The sequence below is a fragment of the Dendrobates tinctorius genome, unplaced genomic scaffold (genome assembly GCF_039654945.1).
Source record: "Dendrobates tinctorius isolate UK_male_01 unplaced genomic scaffold, ASM3965494v1 ptg000044l, whole genome shotgun sequence".
Taxonomy (NCBI): domain Eukaryota; kingdom Metazoa; phylum Chordata; class Amphibia; order Anura; family Dendrobatidae; genus Dendrobates; species Dendrobates tinctorius.
Window position 1 is genome coordinate 20,378,737 of NW_027361712.1, and position 17,310 is coordinate 20,396,046.

General features: G+C 43.7%; 2 protein-coding genes and 1 long non-coding RNA gene across 7 annotated transcripts in view; 1 reads left to right on the forward strand and 2 right to left on the reverse strand.

Moving 5' to 3' along the window:
* The window catches only part of ZFHX2 (zinc finger homeobox 2), a 117,356-nt gene extending 107,213 nt beyond the window's left edge, over positions 1-10,143 (forward strand). Inside the window, exon 10 of the mRNA XM_073575405.1 lies at positions 5,774-10,143. Coding sequence (XP_073431506.1) covers positions 5,774-6,573 — 800 coding nt within the window. The 3' untranslated portion in view covers positions 6,574-10,143. The remainder of the gene's footprint in view (positions 1-5,773) is intronic.
* The window catches only part of LOC141089113 (uncharacterized), a 79,672-nt gene extending 68,567 nt beyond the window's left edge, over positions 1-11,105 (reverse strand). Inside the window, exon 1 of one of the 3 annotated variants that reach the window (XR_012232179.1) lies at positions 10,258-11,105. This is a non-coding gene — a long non-coding RNA (uncharacterized lncRNA). The remainder of the gene's footprint in view (positions 1-10,257) is intronic. The other 2 variants (XR_012232178.1, XR_012232177.1) reach the window with 2 other exon arrangements.
* Positions 11,106-11,474: 369 nt separating this feature from the next.
* Positions 11,475-17,310, reverse strand: part of AP1G2 (adaptor related protein complex 1 subunit gamma 2) — an 80,935-nt gene continuing 75,099 nt past the window's right edge. For 2 of the 3 annotated variants that reach the window (XM_073575403.1, XM_073575402.1), the window contains 3 exons: positions 15,422-15,585; positions 13,668-13,766; positions 11,475-11,843 (listed from right to left, as the gene is read on the reverse strand). In XM_073575403.1, coding sequence (XP_073431504.1) covers positions 11,742-11,843; positions 13,668-13,766; positions 15,422-15,585 — 365 coding nt within the window. In that variant the 3' untranslated portion in view covers positions 11,475-11,741. The remainder of the gene's footprint in view (positions 11,844-13,667; positions 13,767-15,421; positions 15,586-17,310) is intronic. The other variant, XM_073575404.1, reaches the window with a different exon arrangement.

The following is a 17,310-nucleotide window of genomic DNA, read 5'->3' on the forward strand; positions in this document are numbered from 1 at the left end:
TTCCAAAGACATACTGATGGTGAATTTAGATTGTGAGCTCCAGTGGTGACAGTAATGATAAAGTCTGTAATGCGCAGTGGAATTAAGGGCGCTATATAAGTGAATAAAATAAATAAATACACCTATTGCCAAACTAGAAAAAACATCAACATACTGCTTATCAGAACAGCAGAGGGATTTCTTTAAATGATAGGTAATATTGAATAATTACATTATATGCAAAGTTGCCAATTTTTTATCCAGGGGCAATTTATGTTTTGTCAATTGAAATTTTATGTTTGCTTTTTTTTTCTGATTTTAAACATATTTTTTAATCAACTATCTAAAATGCCTAGGATAATCTAAATTGGTATTCCATGATTAGGCAATCAAATCTATTATTTAACAACTAATTATATGCTGTTTCAGTATATAATAAGGCTTTAGGTGCTTGAAGCAGATTATCATTTTAATACAGTATAAACTAAAGGTCCAAAATTAATAAATTGTTCATTAATATGAGATCTATGAATAATATAGCAAGACCAAGCTTGATGGACTTGTTCGCATATGGTGAGCTAACACTACGGATTTTCCCAGCTTCGCTTGGGTGCCTATTGTAGACATTTGCAGTTGTGAGATGGTAGTGGGTCGCCCTCACACCCAGGGCTGTAGCGTACTCGGTACCGGGCCCGATGAGCTCCAATGCGAGATGTCACGGCAGCTGTAACCCGGCCCGTGGCTCTGGGCGCCCATTGTAAAGGGGGTTGTTGCAGTGTGCTTATAGTGATGAAAGTTTATAAGTGATTTGTGACGCCACCTGTGGTGTTCGGCAATGAAGATGTAAGCAGACACTGCAGACAGATCCTCTGGGACAGATGGTGTGGTGCAGCAGTGATGTTATAGCCCTCCACAGGAAGGGCTGGAGTCCCAGGGCAGTGTAGGTGAAGTGACACTTAGATGGTGTAGTGTCAGGCGCAGAGGTGGCGGCTGTGCTAGTCGGGATGGCGCAGGGAATAAGTGGAGGACACCAGGGCATGTAGTTCCAAAGCTTTACTCACAGTCTGTTGTACAAACAGGTGCCCACCTCCGTGCCGTGTCCTCTGGGTCAGGGACTCAGTCAACCTCCAGGCCAGTTGGAATACTCCCTTCCAACACTCCGCCAATATGTGCCTTTCTGAACGTCTCCTCTTATAGCACCTTTAAATGATGTACTCCTAGTACTGAGTTACACTGGAGTTCCTCCTGTCCGATGTTCTTATGAACTCTAATTTTACGGCAGACAGCTGTAGCCTGCTTTGGGGACTTCTTGCTACTAAGTCCCGGCTCACTAATATGTTGCTGTTGTGCCCCCAAGTCTTGTGTGGGAATAAAGTGGTCACTACTTCTATTCCTCCGGTGTCTGCTGCAGGACCATTAGTATCCATACAACCTCGGGGACCGGGCCCTGGCCTTGCGCTTGGAACTTCTAGGAAGGGTTCTCTTGTAACCCACATCCTCTGTTCCCTTTTACTCCTCACGTTCCGTACTAATCTTTCTTTCTATGGAGAATCAGGCTTTCAGTCTATGTTGCTTTCTCTCTCTTCCTTTCCCGTGCCAGCAGACCCAGGTCACTGGGATCTGCTGCAGCACTTCCATCCATCTATCCCTCTCTCCAGGGATCTTCTTCTCTCCAACTCTCTAACCAACTGACTTCTCATCCTAAACTCTTCCCGCTCCTTGTAATGTAATCTAACTCCACCCACCTCCCAGCACGTTTCGTGTTCCAAGCAGGGAGCCACCAATGGGTGCTTTGCTATACTCCAAGCAGGTTCTTTGCTACACTACTTTGTGGTGTGGGGGTGCAGGTGTTGGAGCGTGGTCAGGAGTCTCAACTTTACCTGGACGGTGGGATACCACACCTCAGGAGGAAGTGCAGTACCTCTGTGGCGACTGAGCCTCAGGGGCGCCACATACCCCCCTGTTAAACACAGCACGTCCGCGGGCTGCAAGCCAAACACAGTTGACAATACAGGAACTTACAGATTTTTATATTGCCTAATGAACATCTCTTATACTAAACGTCCCAATGTGGGAGGCACTGTTTCTTGAACGTTACAACCAATTTAACTGTCTATCTATATTGAAAGTTATGCTACCTAATTTAAAGTGCTATGGAAGCAAATTCACTATCAGAACACATTTTCTAGCAACACATTTCTTTTCTGTTATCTGTTACACTTTCTACTTCCTTAATGAGTGACAACCGTCAACACCTGGTTCGTCACCTGCATACTTTTATTCAATTCTCACATCTTTATTCACGTAGTGTAAAACATTCTCTATATTTCTTTCTCAATCGAACCCTATAAAATCTGTCATTAATACTGTTACTACACATTATTACTTTCTAGTTTCTTGTTCAAAAATACTAAGCATTATTAATAAGTGCAAAGAGTAGACATTGGATCGGCCATCATGTCTGGAAATGTCCTTATAAAGAGGTAGTCCTTTTTCCAAGGTGAGGTTCCTATGTAAAACCAAGAGAGAGCACCTAAAGAGGTGCAAACTATGTACATTGACAGTTCTGGATCACTCAGCCTCCATGATCTCTACAGTTCAAAGGTAATAGAAGAACGCTGCCAATAAAACTGGGCAACAACGGGATCAACAAATAAACATCATAATCAAAAATAGAAAAAACATAGAAAAGCTGGAAACTTGCTAATACCCTCCTGGGCAACAAAAGTTAGTTCAAATCAACATTATAGCTAGTTATCCCCTCCTGGGTTTCTGGAAGCTGGTTGCTTGGGCTGCTTCCAGGGGAGATGCTCTGGGTGTCCACCAGATGTGATTGCAGTGGTTGAAGATGCTGCCTGAGGTACAGCAGGGGTAGGCATATCAGCTGTTCCTGGCGATGTCTCCACCACCAGTAAGTCGGTAGGAGTGGTAGCTGGTATCAATGGATAAAGTTCTTCATCCTCAGAGAGTACTGCTGCTCTGGTCCTTCGTCTAACATCTAGGGATACCGTGGCCTGTTGTCATAGGTAGGAAGCTACACGGGGGTTTTGCATCTGCGGCCAAGAGAACCCATGATGCGTTTCAATGTCCCGAAGCGGCCTAGACTCTTCCAAGCCCTGCAGGTGTCGTACGGTGCGCGCCTGTTCCAACCGCACCCTCCTCAGCAGGGACTTCTTCCATTTCCCCATCTCCGTCAGCCTAGTGCCCCCGGACGACTTGTCCAACACCCCCATTTCAAGCTCTAGCAGGCCAACCTCCGACAATGAGAATTCGGGGGGTAGCCCGTTAGGATGGCCAGCATCTATACCCGGTGCCTCCCGGTGGTGCAGTCTCGGCTCCGGTGCTAGCACGGTGCGGGTCCTGGTGGCAGCGGTGGTAGTTATGGTTGTCCGGTCTACAGGGGGGTCTCCGATGGGACCTGCGCGGCCGCGTCAGGTCCAGGCGGGAGCTCCTCTTCAGCTCCCTCTGCCTCACACAGCGGCGGTGGTAACGGAGAGATTGCAGGGGACGCTGCCGGTGGTATTGCAGCGGTCGCAGGCTCTACAGAGTTTGCTTGGGGAAGATCCGGTGCAGCGACGGCGGGTACCGGTGACTGGGGTACCGTGGGTGTAGGCCCCTCCAGGGCGGGCTGCCACTTCTTCCTCCAGAGCGCCTCCCGCTTCAGCCGCAGTTCGTGAGTCAACAGGGCAATCTCCTGCTCCAGCTGTTGACAGTCCATCCTGGAAGCCGGGTCCGAGCCTTCAGCCATTGCGCCGGGGAGATTCAGCTCAACCTCCTCGCGCTCCGCAGGCGTCCTCCCTTCTCCTTCCAATATGGCGTTCTTCTTCCCGCCTTGGCTCTTTTCCCGCCACTGGCTTCCGCTCCTTCTGGGGGCTGCGTCTTCCAACTCCTCCATACCAAGCCAGCATATGAACCCCTCGGGGGGTGGGCCATGTTGCTGTCGCATAGAAGTTCAGACAGGGGAGGCCCAGGACAGTTCGCGGTCTTTTCTTAGGACCACCCAGGCTGTCACGCCCTTCTTCACCGTGCCGGCAGCCATTTTTAACATTCATTTCACAGTCTATCAAATTAGGTCTTCTGCACATTTCCAACAGTTTTAAGTCCAACAGATCTCAGGAACACAGAACCCGATGGAATCAGGTCTCGTCATCCTGTTCGTGACGCCAAGAATGGGTCGCCCTCACACCCAGGGCTGTGGGGTACTCGGTACCGGTCCCGATGAGCTCCTATGGGAGATGTCACGGCAGCTGTAACCCGGCCTGTGGACCTTGGCGCCCATTGTAAAGGGGGTTGTTGCAGTGTGCTTATAGTGATGAAAGTTTATAAGTGATTCGTGACGCCACCTGTGGTGTTCGGCAATGAAGATGTAAGCCGACGCTGCAGACAGATCCTCTGGGATAGATGGTGTGGTGCAGCACTGATGTTATAGCCCTCCACAGGCAGGGCTGGAGTCCCAGGGCAGTGTTGGTGAAGTAACACTTAGATGGTGTAGTGTCAGGCGCAGAAGTGGCGGCTGTGCTAGTTGGGATGGCGCAGGGAATAAGTGGAGGACTCCAGGGCATGTAGTTGCAAAGCTTTACTCACAGTCTGTTGTACAAACAGGTGCTCGCCTCCGTGCCGTGTCCTCCGGGTCAGGGACTCAGTCAACCTCCAGGCCAGATGGAATACTCCCTTCCAACACTCCGCCAATATGTGCCTTTCTGAAGGTCTCCTCTTATAGCGCCTTTAAATGAAGTACTCCTAGTACTGAGTTACACTGGAGTTCCTCCTGTCCGATGTTCTTATGAACTCTACTTGTACGGCAGACAGCTGTAGCCTGCTTCGGGGACTTCTTGCTACTAAGTCCCGGCTCACTAATATGTTGCTGTTGTGCCCCCAAGTCTTGTGAGGGAATAAAGTGGTCACTACTTCTATTCCTCTGGTGTCTGCTGCAGGACCATTAGTATCCATACAACCTCGGGGACCGGGCCCCGGCCTTGCGCTTGGAACTTCTAGGAAGGGTTCTCTTGTAACCCACGTCCTCTGTTCCCTTTTACTCCTCACGTTCCATACTAATCTTTCTTTCTATGGAGAATCAGGCTTTCAGTCTATGTTGCTTTCTCTCTCTTCATTTCCCGTGCCAGCAGACCCAGGTCACTGGGATCTGCTGCAGCACTTCAATCTATCCCTCTCTCCAGGGATCTTCTTCTCTCCAACTCTCTAACCAACTGACTTCTCATCCTAAACTCTTCCCGCTCCTTGTAATGTAATCTATCTCCACCCACCTCCCAGCACGTTTCGTGTTCCAAGCAGGGAGCCACCAATGGGTGCTTTGCTATACTCCAAGCAGGGAGCCGCCGAAGGTGCTTTGCTACACTACTTTGTGGTGTGGGGGTGCAGGTGTTGTAGCGTGGTCAGGAGTCTCCACCTTACCTGGATTGTGGGATACCACACCTCAGGAGGAGGTGCAGTACCTCTGTGGCGACTGAGCCTCAGGGGTGCCACAATAGCGAATATGAAGTCTTGATTTGGAACCACTGTTCCATTGAAGCCTTTTGGCATTAAAAACGGCTTGGCAAAATATGTAGTTTTAAGGATTATGCTGAAGAACTACTCTCTAATATTAGTTCACAAAATCTTATTACACATTCAATGAGTGCTTTTGCAAGACCGATACTAAGTAAAGGAAATCTCCATCTTTGTATAACTTTATTACATTTGCCACCAATACTTTTTATCCTCCTTGTTTTCAGATGATTATTACTTATGCCAGTATGACCCATTCCACTAATCATGTTTTTCTCTCTTATCTTAGGCCCTCCTCCGAACCTCATCGGGATGACTTCTACTGTACCTCCTGCTCTACTTCCCCGTGCAGCACCATCTGCCCCCACTTCTTCACACACTACCATTGACACCACTAAAGAATCATCACAACCTGCAATGACCCCGGAGACTTTTGGTCCCTCACCTCTAAAGGCTGCTCCTCTCATGGGGGCTCCCTTTATGCCTTTTTCACTTGCTCCAGCTGCCACTCCCTTGTTCACCCCCCAGATACAAGGCCCATATTTTCAACAGCTATATGGATTAAAGAAACGTCTATTTCCAATTAACCCAGTGATTCCCCACACTCTCCTAGGGCTGCTCCCTGCACCTCTTAAATTGGCTCCTGAGGCAGCATCATTCCGTAAGCCAGAGCCTTCACAGACGAAAGCTTCAAGTGAAAGTGGGGGTCACGAACCTACACTGGGAGAGGAAGAAAATGTGGAGCGAGATGATGACTTAGAAGATGAAGATATTCCAATGGTGGATGTGGCAATTAGGTACCAGTGCCAACGTTGCAAGACCTCTTATGATGAAGAGGGAGAAGCTGAAGCTCATCAACGTGCAGGCTGTTACACTGACCCTCCACCGCATCCTCCACCTTTTAGAGTGAGGGTCTGTACCTATCACTGCCTCTCCTGCCAAGTACTACTGCAGGGTCCCGCAGCTCGAAGCCAACATCTGAGGTCACAGCAGCACCGTGCACAAAGTGCATGCAGTGATGGAGCATCCTCTGCAATACCTCAACTCAGGCCAAAGAGTGCTGCTACCTCTGTGCTCATGGCTTTATAGAGACACTCTATTGCTGTCTCATACTTCAGCTTTGAGGTTGTCTCTCTCTATTTTATTTCACTTCTTGTGTATGTTTCATTTACCTCCTAGAGTGTTCATGTGACTTCCCTTTTTGTGATTGTCTCCCTACTTGTGTCTGTCTGTTACAAATGAAGCATTCCCTCACTCAAGATTGCTTCCTTGCCCTTTAACCTGCTGGAGGGACACTTCCCCTACTTTCATGACTGTCTCCCCCACCTTGTATGCGTGTCTCTCCAGCAGGGACGTATACACAAAGAAATACATCATAACACAGGCCAAAAAGAAAATGAAAAACCCTTAAACCTCTGCATAGAAATACTGAGAACCCAAAGCTTTTCTGGATTTTCTGAACCTGGTGCCAAAACAAGAGTGACCTCCCCCTGTCTATAAACTCTTTACCCAACCTCCCTGAGTTTGGGAATGGGAATGAACAATAAACCAATGAACAGGGGGAGGGGAAAAAAACTAAATATAACCAAAAGTTCCAAGACTTATGGAACCAAACAAGAGGCGATGCCCGTCTCCTGTCACTCACGCGTGTACACATGTGTGTACATGGCAATTTTGGGAGTTTTATTTCAATATGGAATACAGCACCTCTCAACCAGTGACTTGAACTTTGTAATACTTAGGGGTGTTAACACCACTCCAAGAACTCTCGCTGTGATGCTTTAACCATTTGTGGAGGGGACAAGGGAAGGGCTTTATCTCTCTGGGGAGGGTTATGGGAGGAGGGACATTTTTCACTCCCTTGCTCCCCTGTATCGCTCTCCCCATACCTCACTCTTAATGTTTTAAGCTTGGGGATTTTTTTTGGGGGGGGGATGGGGAGGGAAGGATTGGGATATTAAACCACCAAACAAGGAAACACAAGTAAAATACTAAATACAAAAAGAATTACAACCTTTTAAATCCAAAGTTACATAAAAATGTAGAAACTATTTACACCAAAAAAAAGTAGATGGAAAGATTGGCATCTGAAATGGACGATGATTTGTATTATGGGTTACAGAAAATGCTGTGTCACTACATTTAGTTCATCACTCAGAGCAGCATGGCATCTACATAGGTATACAGGCATGTGTTTGGTATGGACTCCTCTGTCATCTGAATAGTCTAGATTGGATACTAACACATATTCTAAAACAAAATCTAAACATCTTTTCTCATATTTTCTACATTCCCTAATTTATCCCAAGTCTTCCATATGTAGTATAATTGTTTTAATCATTATTTTCCCTCTCTCTGAGCACATAACTAAAGCAACCTGTAGGTCTGCAGCTGTTGCGGACTTGTAGAGGTGCACATAAGCAGTAGCTATAAATTGGCTGTACCTGCCGCTTTCATTGAGACTGGTCCTCTATCTTATGCATATGGGGGTGTCATGACTATTCCCCTATAGTATAAGTTTAGGGGAACAACTAATTTTCAACAAGCTTGTTTCTTTGTTGCCACCAGAGACAAGCCATTGCCAAAAAAGTTTGGCAGCTGCCTCTACCTTTTCATGCTTGGCATGTTGGGTAGTCCAAAGAAGTAACTGTCAGCCAAATAAATTTACCTAGCAGTATCTAAGGTGTTTGGATACCTTAAGGATTTGCAAGGAAAGGAACATTTACCTTGACCACTTGCATTATGCATTAAAATATGTGTGGCCTACTTAAAAATGAGCAAGGACATTATATAATGGTGTGCAAGTTTACATTAACAAGCCCAAAAGCATACTCGCGTCTCCATAAGATACAGATATGCAATAAAAAAGATATCTGCCATAAACATACATTTTGTAGTTTTTGCCCTTGTGCTATCTATTAGTCCCTTCCACAATACCAAACATCTAAGTGTGCCACAGCTGTAGAACCATAGGATGCTTTCAATTCTGCATTCTCATTGGTTATCATAACCAATCGTTATTCTAAAGTATTTGCATCCATCCGATATCACACGTCCGTCACATTTCCTGCTAGCCACCGTATTCGCTGTTTCATATGTCCTTGGAATAGCTTGCCTTTTGCACCATCATTTTTTTCTCTTGCCAATGGCTTCTCTAGTTATGCAATCCCCCCTTCCTCTCGCAGGAATCAAAGGATCCATAACGCAGCAACCTCCCTCTCAGCACATTGGTTTACAACTACTACAAATAACTAGAATTTTTTTTTATATGGTCATTCTTATATCCCTCCAATTCATTTAGTTGTCCTCAGTGGCCTATAAACAGCCAAAGACCAGTTGTGGTATCCACCAATAACAGAGAAATTCATTTACACTATGTAGCAATCATAGGTAAAAATTTAAAAAATCCTGATTTGTACCCATGTTATTGATATTGAAAAACAAGTCACGTTATCCCATAATCACAGGGTTGCTATCAACCTAAACAAAGCACAGGACACGAGAGGATCTCTGACAATGCGCAAAGCCTGCAGTAGACTGCTCGAAGAACGTTCTTAGCTGCTCGTCGTTTGCAGATTTTTCAGTGCAATTCTCAAGTCCCTATTTCATGTAAATGCATAAATATCCTTTAAAAATTAAACTGTCAAGCACTAATACATTAGGAAGCCAACCAGTTCACCGATGTCATTACTATTTATTATTGCAGACTGAACATATTAAACTTTGACACCGCTTAATATGGTGAAAGGACTGGATTTCCGATGGTTTCTTTGAATTGATTGATGTGATATTGAGCAAATGCTGTTTGCTGTACACTGCCACATTATGAAGCGTTATGATGGAATGATGGCTTTAAAAATGAGCTTTTTCTCTTTTTAAAATTTTAATGGAGACCCCCATCAAGTGAAAATGATGAAGATTTCTCGTGGTTTTCACTTGCTGTGTGCATGCGTTGAAAATTTATGGCTGAATATGATGGTCTTAAATAAATATACATTTACTTGCCTAGCAAATTTGACAAACTTTAAGTAATATGCTGACACATCAAATAAATTATAGTAATACTTCACGTAAATGGCACATGCGTAGAGTTTGTTTCTACAAAAATGCATAGATTCCTCCCTAAGACCCATGTCTGACTCTTTTTTCCCAATAGGTGTCAAACACTTAAGCATCTAATGACCTATTAACATCAATCTTCTTTCCCTGCTCATTGTCTTTCTTTTATTTTTCCCCAAAATTAAACGAGTACCGTTAAATATCAAAGTTATAACACTACAGGATACACAAAGGGTGGCACAGATTGGGCCTTGGACTTACTTAATGCCTTCTTAGATCCTGCAAGTTATATCATTTAGCATAGTCAGGATTGGTATACTAACCAAACAGACTAACTAGTACCAAAGCCGTAAATCTGACCTTCAACGAGCACATCATGCCAGCTTAGTATAGGATATAGCCCATGCTCTCCCTGCATCTCTTAGCCTGTCTAGTGACCAGCTGCTCACCTAACATGGATTGTCGCATGCAAAGAGTTTGAGGATTTCCTCAGAGTGATGTATAAATGGTTAAAAAACTATAAAAATCTAAACTTAAAATGTCAATTTGGTGTTTGTGTGTTTTGTATATCATTAAGTCTACAATAAATTGACAACAGGGCGTTGTCTCTCCTTCAAGCCATATGGGTATAGATTCAGAATATATCAAGCTTTTACCTCCCTGTGTGCGGCTATAATGATGCATTGTTAGTTTTTGGAGTCATTTCTGTCTCACCGTTATCTGGAGGCCTCTGGTATCCTTCCACCGTCATTTCCATTACGGCCATTGTTGAATAGCTCTTGATGGTCTTCTTGGGCATGGTAGAATTTCGCTTGGCTTAGCCATTGTTGCTGAAATGCTAGGGTGTATTATGGCAGGACTAGACCATATGCCCCCAATAGCACATATGCATGCCACGCGACTCGTGCATGTGTACCAACATCAAGCACTCCGGGAGCAGGAGCAATTAACACTCATGAGATCAGTCAAATGAATTGACGTGCCATCCTCTTCTTTTCTTGTACCATGTCCTGCCATATCCATGCACGCTAGCTCTTTTACACTCGGTTTCATGCATACTGTTTACGGCACAATGATAAGTACCAGGTGCCATCTCAAAGGGGGCCGCGTCTGTGCCAGCTTCTTCGCCAACGTCTGTAGCTGTGCCAACTCTCGCTATCTGCCTCTTTCTGCCCATCTCTTTCTATGTATGTCTCACGCTGACTTACTCCCCGTCTATGTATTTCTCTGCCCCACACTCTCTGCCAAGCTCTCTGCCCGGATATGCACACACAGGGCACAGACAAACAGATGCAAATGCATGAACACGCACACAGATGGCCAGTGCCCACAGCTGCCAGCTCACACCTCAGGGAGCAGAAGTGGGTGAGTTGGTGGGGGTGAAATATATACGATTGGATATTGGTGGGAGGGTAGAGAAGATGCTGATTTTTCGATGGCGGATGCATCTGCTATTCTGCGCACTCTCCCTGCTCCTTCGTCACTGCGCTCTCTCTCCCTGTTGTCTCTTACAGTCTGTCATCTTGAAGGGGGCAGGTACAGGCTGGCTCAGTGCCACTCACATGAGCCCCCCCACATCACCGCTGGCTGCTCCCCCCTTACACACTATTTCAGGCAACCCCCTCATCATCACTACACAGCATTAATTAGCCGGAGAATTCATTATACTCGCAAATCCTAATTAACACAAACAGCCTAAAGGGAATTGGCAAATCTGTATACGGCGAATTAAAGGGTTAACCATTTCTGTATTTTTATGTTGCTCTAATGGGATTTCTTCTGTCTTCATACTGATGCTATGATACATGCTTTGAGTGCCTTAGTGTAGAGACTGGCACAGTATTAAGCAACATTAGAATAGTGGGAAGGAAGCAAGGTTAGAGAAAAGTCAAGGTAGAATCATGCCACCTAGAGGAGGAAAAGAGCATGGCTGGTCTTTAAAGGAGTTTTATTGCAATATCTTTCCAATATCCTTCCTCACACTTAGTGATATTTCCTGTGCATGTTCTATGCTGTAGCTGTGTAACTCTATCCTGTAAGCATCACACATATACAGAAACTGACACCTTCCTTGGTTTCCAGTTATTGCATATCTGCTGAATGTAACACATTGGTCAGTTTATTTTCTTTTTCCATCATTCAGAAAAATTCTACGATGTCTCCGGCACTATCCGAGTGTCCATGCGAACCCGATCAGGTCAATGCCATGCTTCTGCAGGAAAGTTGTTCACTTCAGAGATTTCTTGAACTAGATGTCCATTATGTGTAAAAGACAACCGTAGCCGCATACGTAAAGGTACCTAAAAGGTGATACATTAGAAGAAAGTCTTACATTGGGAGACTGTCAGACTTTTGAAAAATTAAAGGCATCTCTAAACTGAATGCTCAAAGGTGTCACGTTTCATTAAACCTTAGATGTATTTGTAATATTTCTTTATAAATAGCTGTAGCATTTCAGATTTAATAAGTTGAATTGTGACAATTCCAAAAGGGATGTACCCTTTCCCCATTGGGTACATTTTGGTCACTGATCTGCTATCTGTACACACTTCCAACAATCCCTACAGGGATGTACTCTTCCCCCATTGGGTATATTTTGGTCACTGAGGTCACTGGTCTGCTATCTGTACCCTCTACCAAAAGTCCCTACATAGATGTATCTTTCCCCAATTGAGTAAATTTTGATCACTGAGGTCACTGGTGTTCTATCTGTACTCTCTTTCAACAATCCCTACATAGATGTATCTTCCCCCATTGGGTATATTTTGGTCACTGGTGTTCTATCTGTACTCTCTTCCAACAATCCCTATAGGGATGTACCCTTTTCCCCATTGGGTACATTTTGGTAACTGAGGTCACTAGTGTGCTAGCTGTACACTCTACCAACAGTCTCTACATAGATGTATCTTCCCCCATTGGGTAAATTTTGATCACTGAGGTCACTGGTGTTCTATCTGTACTCTCTTTCAACAATCCCTACATAGATGTATCTTCCCCCATTGGGTATATTTTGGTCACTGGTGTTCTATCTGTACTCTCTTTCAACAATCCCTACATAGATGTATCTTCCCCCATTGGGTATATTTTGGTCACTGGTGTTCTAGCTGTACTCTCTTCCAACAATCCCTACATAGATGTATCTTTCCCCCATTGGGTATATTTTGGTCACTGGTGTTCTATCTGTACTCTCTTTCAACAATCCCTACATAGATGTATCTTCCCCCATTGGGTATATTTTGGTCACTGGTGTTCTAGCTGTACTCTCTTCCAACAATCCCTACATAGATGTATCTTCCCCCATTGGGTATATTTTGGTCACTGGTGTTCTAGCTGTACTCTCTTCCAACAATCCCTACATAGATGTATCTTTCCCCCATTGGGTATATTTTGGTCACTGGTGTTCTAGCTGTACTCTCTTCCAACAATCCCTACATAGATGTATCTTCCCCCATTGGGTATATTTTGGTCACTGGTGTTCTAGCTGTACTCTCTTCCAACAATCCCTACATAGATGTATCTTCCCCCATTGGGTATATTTTGGTCACTGGTGTTCTAGCTGTACTCTCTTCCAACAATCCCTACATAGATGTATCTTCCCCCATTGGGTATATTTTGGTCACTGGTGTTCTAGCTGTACTCTCTTCCAACAATCCCTACATAGATGTATCTTCCCCCATTGGGTATATTTTGGTCACTGGTGTTCTAGCTGTACTCTCTTCCAACAATCCCTACATAGATGTATCTTCCCCCATTGGGTATATTTTGGTCACTGGTGTTCTAGCTGTACTCTCTTCCAACAATCCCTACATAGATGTATCTTCCCCCATTGGGTATATTTTGGTCACTGGTGTTCTAGCTGTACTCTCTTCCAACAATCCCTACATAGATGTATCTTTCCCCCATTGGGTACATTTTGATCACTGAGGTCACTGATGTTCTATCTGTACTCTCTTCCAACAATCCCTATAGGGATGTACCCTTTTCCCCATTGGGTACATTTTGGTCACTGGTATGCTATCTGTACATTCTTCCTACAATCCCAAAATGGATTTACTCCAAAAATCTGGGGTTTTTTAACCCAAAAAAGATTGACACCTGTTACATCATTACTAGATCCAAAGTACCTTTTGAGGGTTCAGAATACGGATAGACTGTGTAACAGATCCTCCACCAAAAGCTGGAAGTGAAGATCCACTTGGAGCCTGAAGTTGGATCTGAACATTCTGAAATATAGGAAATATACAGAATCATAATTGAACTATGAGCAACTCACATATTACATGAAAGTTAGCAAAATGTCATCAGTTGGTCTATACAGGCTGCATTATTGACATGTCCGAATATTGACAGCCCCTGATAACTCGGATCAGAGACCAAATCATGTGTTCATGTATGGTGGCAAATCAGCATTTACTGTGGTCTTAAAACTCTGCTATGTTAACTATAGAGAAGACTTCACCCCAAATGCTGATGCACAATTGCATAAATTAAATTGAGATGTATGAAAACAATGCAGACAGAAAATAGAGTTTCTTATGGAAACTAAACTGGATAACTTCTTTAAATTGATACTTAACCCCTTCACGCCTCAGCCCATTTTCGTTTTTGCATTTCTGTTTTTCGCTCACCTTCTTCCCAGAGCCATAACTTTTTTATTTTTCCGTCAATATGTGAGGGCTTGTTTTTTGCGGGAGAAGTTGTAATTTTGAACAACACCATTGGTTTTACCATATCGTGTACTCAAAAACGGGAAATAAAACTCAAAGTGCAGTGCAATTCCACAACAGTTTTTTTTTAATATTTTTTTTTTACTATGTTCACTAAATGCCAAAACTGACATGCCAATATGATTCTCCAGGTCATTACAAGACCGTAGATACAAAACATGTCTAGGTTTATTTACGTGGTGAAAAAAAATTGCATCATTTTATGAGACCCGTAGCGTCTCCATTTGTCATGATCTGAGTGAGGGCTTATTTCTTGTGTGCCGAGCTGACGTTGTTAACTATACCATTTTGGAGTAGATACGATCTTTTATCTCCCGCTATTGCATTTTAATCCAATATTGTAGTGACTAGAAAAACGTAATTCTGGCATTTTAATTTTTTTTTTGCTACGATGTATACCAATCGGATTAATTCTTTTTATATCTTGATAGTTCGGGCAATTCTGAACACGACGAAACCAAAGGTGTATTTTTTATTTTTTTAAATTGTTTTATTTTAAATGGGGTGAATGGGGGTGATTTGAACTTTTATTTTTTTTTATATTTTTTTTTACTTTTCACTTGCTTCAATTGTCTCCATGGGAGACTAGAAACTGCGCTCTTCCTCCCCCGTGCCAAGGACCTAGAATTGTAGTTATAATGATGACTCATCCAGGGAAAAGAGACTTTCTAGTTCTACAAAGAACTTAGAAGGATTCAGCTAGTCGGTTTTTAATCATGTTATGTTATAGACCTAATGGAAAAGAGAATAATTAACTGGGTAGAAAGACAAAATGAGCAATTGTAAGTATATTGTGCCATATAACATGATGACTGCAACATATTAAGAGGATAATATCGCTGATGGGAGTTCTTTTTTAAGATCTGAGGGGTTTTTTTTACATGACCCAACTGAAAAGCACTAAATAAGAATTGTTAATCCTTAAAAAAACTAAAAAAAAACCTTTTAAGACCAATTATATGAATGTCATTTAAAGTCAGTGCCCTTTTTGGACATCAATGATCTTGTCTTAAGCTTCCTCTTTCTCTACAGATAGTATTATCACACAACTCTGTAGAGGGTGCTGAAACTCCCCTGGAGGAGGGGACAATTTTTCATTTTTGCCTATGGGTGTACGATAAGCCGTGAAGATGTACGTTTCAAGGACTCACCTTGGGCACAGCAGCCTGAAGCTGGAAGTCAGAGATGTCACTAGATGAGGAGTTTGTGGCACAAGAATTGATGACTAGGAGAGCAGGGCTAGATGGTGGACGCACGAAGGAGAATTCCACTAGCAGCCCATTATTATTATAGGCAACAAGTGGCAGTGGAGCTGCTGTAACAAATTACATAAATGTGAATTGAAGAGAGGTAAAGCAGAACTCGGCATAGCGTGGCCATAGTTAATATAAATGTCACTACATGCAAGTATGCCCAACTTTCATGGTTGTGTTTAATCCGAACCCGCACAGTAGAAACACAAATCCCCTTATAAAGTGTCTGATACACGGATATTCAATCTTACCCATGAACATTGAGGCTATGTGCACACATCCAGAATTCCCACGGATTTTATGCGTTTTTGCTGCGTTTTTTCGCCGCAAAAACGCAGCAAAAACGCATAAAATAAGCAACCCATTGAATTCAATGGCATTCCGCACATGCTGTGCTAATGCTTATTTTTCCACAGTAAAATCGCATCGCGGAAAAATACGCAACATGTTCATTCTTTTTGCGGAATCGCGGGGATTCTGCACACATAGGAATGCATTGTTCCACTTACTTTCCGCATGTGGCTATGCCCACCGTGCGCAAAGTAAGCGGAAAATGTGCGGATGGTACCCAAGGTCTGGAGGAGAGGAGACTGTCCTCCAGGCCCTGGGTACCATATCCCTGTAAAAAATAGAATTAAAATAAAAAATCTTGATGTTCTCACCTTCCGGTGTCCCAAGCAGCGTCCCCCGGCCTCAACGATGCTTCCGGCAAGTCCCGTTCCCAGCGATGCCTTGCGACAATGACCTGTGATTGCATATATAGGAAGGAGAGAAGTCCGGCTTTCAGGATCGCGCTGTTCCAGTCGTTTATATCATTGGATAAGGCCCTATTGTGCGCTTCTGTCTCCCCCTTTTTTTATAATGACCTGTGATGACATAGTGGTCTCGCGAGATGCTTCGTCATCTGGGGTCACTGTCGCAATGCATCATTGGGAACAAGACTTGCCAGAAGCATCGCTGAGGTCTGGGGACGCTGCGTGGGACGCTGGAAGGTGAGAATATCACGATTTTTAATTTTTTTAATTATTTTTAACATCTTATCTTTTACTATTGATGCTGCATAGGCGGCCTCAATAGTAAAAAGATGGTCGCACTTGTCAACCACTATGTTTGACGAGTGTGACCAACCTGTCAATCAGTTTTCAAAGCGATGCTACAGATTGCTTGGAAAACACTAGCATTCTGCAAGCTAATTATGCTTGCAAAATGCTAGTTTTTCACAGGAATTACGCAGGAATTACAAAAGCGGATTTCTAGCATATTTCTCGTGGCAGGGAGTTGTGGAATTGCCGCGGCAATTCCGCACGTGTGCACATAGCCTGAATAGCACAGGAAGAGAAATGCGTGGGTGCGTATTCAGTGAGTGCAGCCATTAGGACCACGGATAAAACTGAATATCAGACAGCATGTTAGGATGTATTACCTCGCCAAAAAGTGGCCAGTTTTGCTCTTATTTCTGCTCCCCTGAGCATTCCATTTTATTTTTGACATTCTGTTCTAGAGATATGAGCCTTTTTATTTAGTGCTAATTAGTATGGCCTGTACTAATGGGAGCTCACAGGATTCCCTGGGGGTACAAGTTACGCCGCATAACTTTAGGCTGCTCTCCATTACTATGCTGCGAGCCTCGCTCCCTTACAAAGACCACAAAACTTGTATACAAACCCATATCTCTAGAACCATATGATGGATTAAAGAAAAACAAAAGACATAATACTCGGTGAAACACTGGGAATAAATTAGGAATAAAAACTGGACACTCTCGACCTGGTTCTCTTGACATTGAG